At 39.8% G+C, this 2,970-nt stretch overlaps 1 protein-coding gene across 1 annotated transcript; it reads left to right on the forward strand.

Moving 5' to 3' along the window:
- Positions 1-77: 77 nt before the first annotated feature.
- Positions 78-2,970, forward strand: LOC106449218 (methionine--tRNA ligase, chloroplastic/mitochondrial-like). The gene is made up of 11 exons (XM_048778902.1): positions 78-356; positions 620-913; positions 993-1,160; positions 1,260-1,384; positions 1,526-1,619; positions 1,703-1,801; positions 1,888-2,068; positions 2,148-2,263; positions 2,340-2,495; positions 2,586-2,684; positions 2,803-2,970. The coding sequence occupies exons 1-11, from the start codon at positions 78-80 to the stop codon at positions 2,968-2,970; spliced, it is 1,779 nt and encodes a 592-aa protein (XP_048634859.1).

The raw sequence follows: 2,970 nt of genomic DNA on the forward strand, positions 1-2,970 counted from the left end.
CCGAACCATAAACTAAACTTCCCTCCAAATCGCCCAGTCCCCTTCCTCCGTTTCTCCGGCGAACCTTCTTATCAATGATGGCGAGGCTGAACTCATCGCTTCACAACGCCCTCTGTTTGTTAAAACCCTTTAACACTCTCCTCACTACAAAACCATTTTCTCCAAGAAACAGCTTCAGATTCTCCAAAAGGCTCGCTTCTTCCCCGAGGAGAGCTCTCCACTCTACTTCCACCCTCGAAAGCCATGAAAACGGTGAAACATTCGTCCTCACTACTCCTCTTTATTACGTAAATGCCCCTCCCCACATGGGTAGTGCCTACACCACCATCGCCGCCGATTCAGTCGCCCGTTTCCAAGTGGGTCTTCTCATTTACTCTCTGACCTCTCTAGGGTTCTTGTAAAGTTTCAATTTTTAAATGATGAGTCTTGTAAAGTTTCAATTTTTATGTGATGGGTCTTGTAAAGTTTCAATTTTTAGGTGATGGGTCATGTGAAGTTTCAATTTTTATATGATGGGTCTTGTAAAGTTTCAATTTTTAAATGATGGGTCTTGTAAAGTTTCAATTTTTATGTGATGGGTCTTGTAAAGTTTCAATTTTTATTCATCTTGTTTGTGTAGAGGTTACTTGGCAAGAAAGTTATCTTTATCACAGGAACAGATGAGCATGGTGAGAAGATAGCTACATCAGCAGCTGCTAATGGACGCAACCCTGCTGACCATTGTGATCTCATTTCTCAATCTTATAGAACTCTTTGGAAAGAACTCGATATAGCTTATGATAAGTTTGTCAGAACCACTGATCCTAAGCATGAAGCTATCGTGAAAGAGTTTTACGCTAGAGTTTTCGCAAACGGTGATATATACACAGCTGATTATGAAGGACTTTACTGTGTTAACTGTGAGGAATATAAGGTTTGTGTTTTTTTTTTGGGATTGGTTTGTAGTTTGTGGGACAAGTTTATAGGTTAGGCTTTGTTTTTGGGATCTGTAGGATGAGAAAGAGCTGCTTGAAAACAGTTGTTGTCCTGTCCATCAAATGCCATGTGTTGCAAGGAAGGAAGATAACTACTTCTTTGCTCTATCCAAATATCAGAAACAACTTGAAGAAGTTTTGTCTCAGAATCCTCTTTCTGTGCAGCCTTCATACCGTCTAAACGAGGTTAGTCTTCAAGTTCTCTACCGTTGTAGCATTCAGTTAGTTCTTATGGAGTCTAGCTAATTCTGTTTTAATCCTTTTTCTAATAGGGTTTTTGTTTAGGTGCAAAGTTGGATAAAGAGTGGGTTAAGGGATTTTTCGATATCTCGAGCACTAGTTGATTGGGGAATCCCTGTTCCTGATGACGATAAGCAAACCATTTATGTTTGGTTTGACGCTCTGTTGGGGTAACCTTCTTCTCTTTTCCTTGGGGACTTATATATGGTTAGTGCTCATCATGTAATGTTTACTAAGCATCCAAATACATGTTTTTGTTTAAGATTGTGGGATTGAACTCTAATTTCATTTCTCTAATCTTTTCATTACAGTTACATATCAGCTTTAACAGAGGACAATGGGCAAAAAAATCAAGACACTGCCGTTTCATTAGGCTGGCCTGCTTCGTTGCATTTGATAGGGAAAGTATAGCTTATACTCATTTATCAACTCTAGTGATATTAAACGGACTCACCTTCAATATTTACTTATAAATGAAACAACTACAGGATATTCTGCGATTTCACGCAGTCTATTGGCCTGCTATGCTAATGTCTGATGGTCTCAGTCTTCCAAAGATGGTGTTTGGCCATGGATTTCTAACAAAGGTACTTTCAAAGCTGATGGTTAAATCAAAGATTTCTTGTTCTTGCCTTTTCTGATATGATTGTTTCTATGGTTTATCGAATTAAAGGATGGAATGAAGATGGGAAAATCATTGGGGAACACTCTAGAACCTTTTGAGCTGGTTCAGAAGTTTGGTCCAGACGCTGTCAGGTACTTCTTCATCAGGGAGGTGGAGTTTGGAAACAATGGGGATTATTCAGAAGACCGCTTTGTTAAAATTGTCAATGCACATCTCGCCAACACAATAGGTTTGTTGACACTCTACTGAAACTAACTCTTTCACTCTCCCTTAGCCTTCTGAAAATGCTTTATTGTGTTTATCTTCAGGAAACCTCCTTAACCGTACTCTTGGCCTTCTTAAGAAGAACTGTGAGTCTACTTTAGCCGTGGATTCGACTATAGCAGCTGAAGGAATCCCTTTGAAAGACACAGTGGAGAAGCTGGTAAAGTTCCAACGGCAATGCAACTTTGGTCTCTCTAATTGCTTCATCTAAACATTGCACCTTTATCTATTAAAAGGTTGAGAAAGCTAAGACAAACTATGAAAGCCTGTCATCATCAACGGCGTGTGAGGCTGTGTTAGAGATTGGGAATGCAGGAAACTCCTACATGGATCAAAGCGCACCTTGGATGCTTTTCAAACAAGGTGGTGTCTCAGCAGAAGCTGCAGCCATGGTCTTTGTCTTCTTCTTTCACTAAACAAAGGATATGTTATTGGTTTAAGGATCAAGTTTCAGTGACTGGTTTTGGTGCCAATGACTACAGGATCTGGTGATTATACTTGAAGTAATGAGAATCATAGCGGTTGTGTTATCCCCTGTTGCTCCTTGCTTAAGCTTTGAGGATATATTCACAGCTTGGCTAGTCAGTTGATCAAATTCAATAGCATTACATGGGTACCAAACGATCTCTTGTCATCTGGTTTAAACTAAAACTTTGTGAGATTTTTCTTTGGTTGTAATGGTTTTTTGTTTTGTTTTAGGGTGATACTAAGTGGGGAGGGCTTAAGGGTGGACAAGTGATGGCGCAAGCGAATCCAGTTTTTACAAGGATTGAGCTGAGTGCAGAGGAGAAGAAGGTGAAGGATAGTAATAAGAAGGGAAAAGCTAAGGTCAAAGTAGAGAAACCTCAGGCTGTAGCAGAAGCTTAG

Source organism: Brassica napus, chromosome A4, assembly GCF_020379485.1.
Source record: "Brassica napus cultivar Da-Ae chromosome A4, Da-Ae, whole genome shotgun sequence".
Classification (NCBI taxonomy): Eukaryota; Viridiplantae; Streptophyta; class Magnoliopsida; order Brassicales; family Brassicaceae; genus Brassica; species Brassica napus.

Excerpts from the sequence above, each read along its gene's own strand:
- LOC106449218 (XM_048778902.1), top strand. The coding sequence starts at position 78 with ATGGCGAGGCTGAACTCATCGCTTCACAACGCCCTCTGTTTGTTAAAA. Across the intron at positions 914-992 it reads TTAACTGTGAGGAATATAAG|GATGAGAAAGAGCTGCTTGA; the intron begins GTTTGTGTTTTT and ends TGGGATCTGTAG. Across the intron at positions 1,620-1,702 it reads CGTTGCATTTGATAGGGAAA|GATATTCTGCGATTTCACGC; the intron begins GTATAGCTTATA and ends AAACAACTACAG.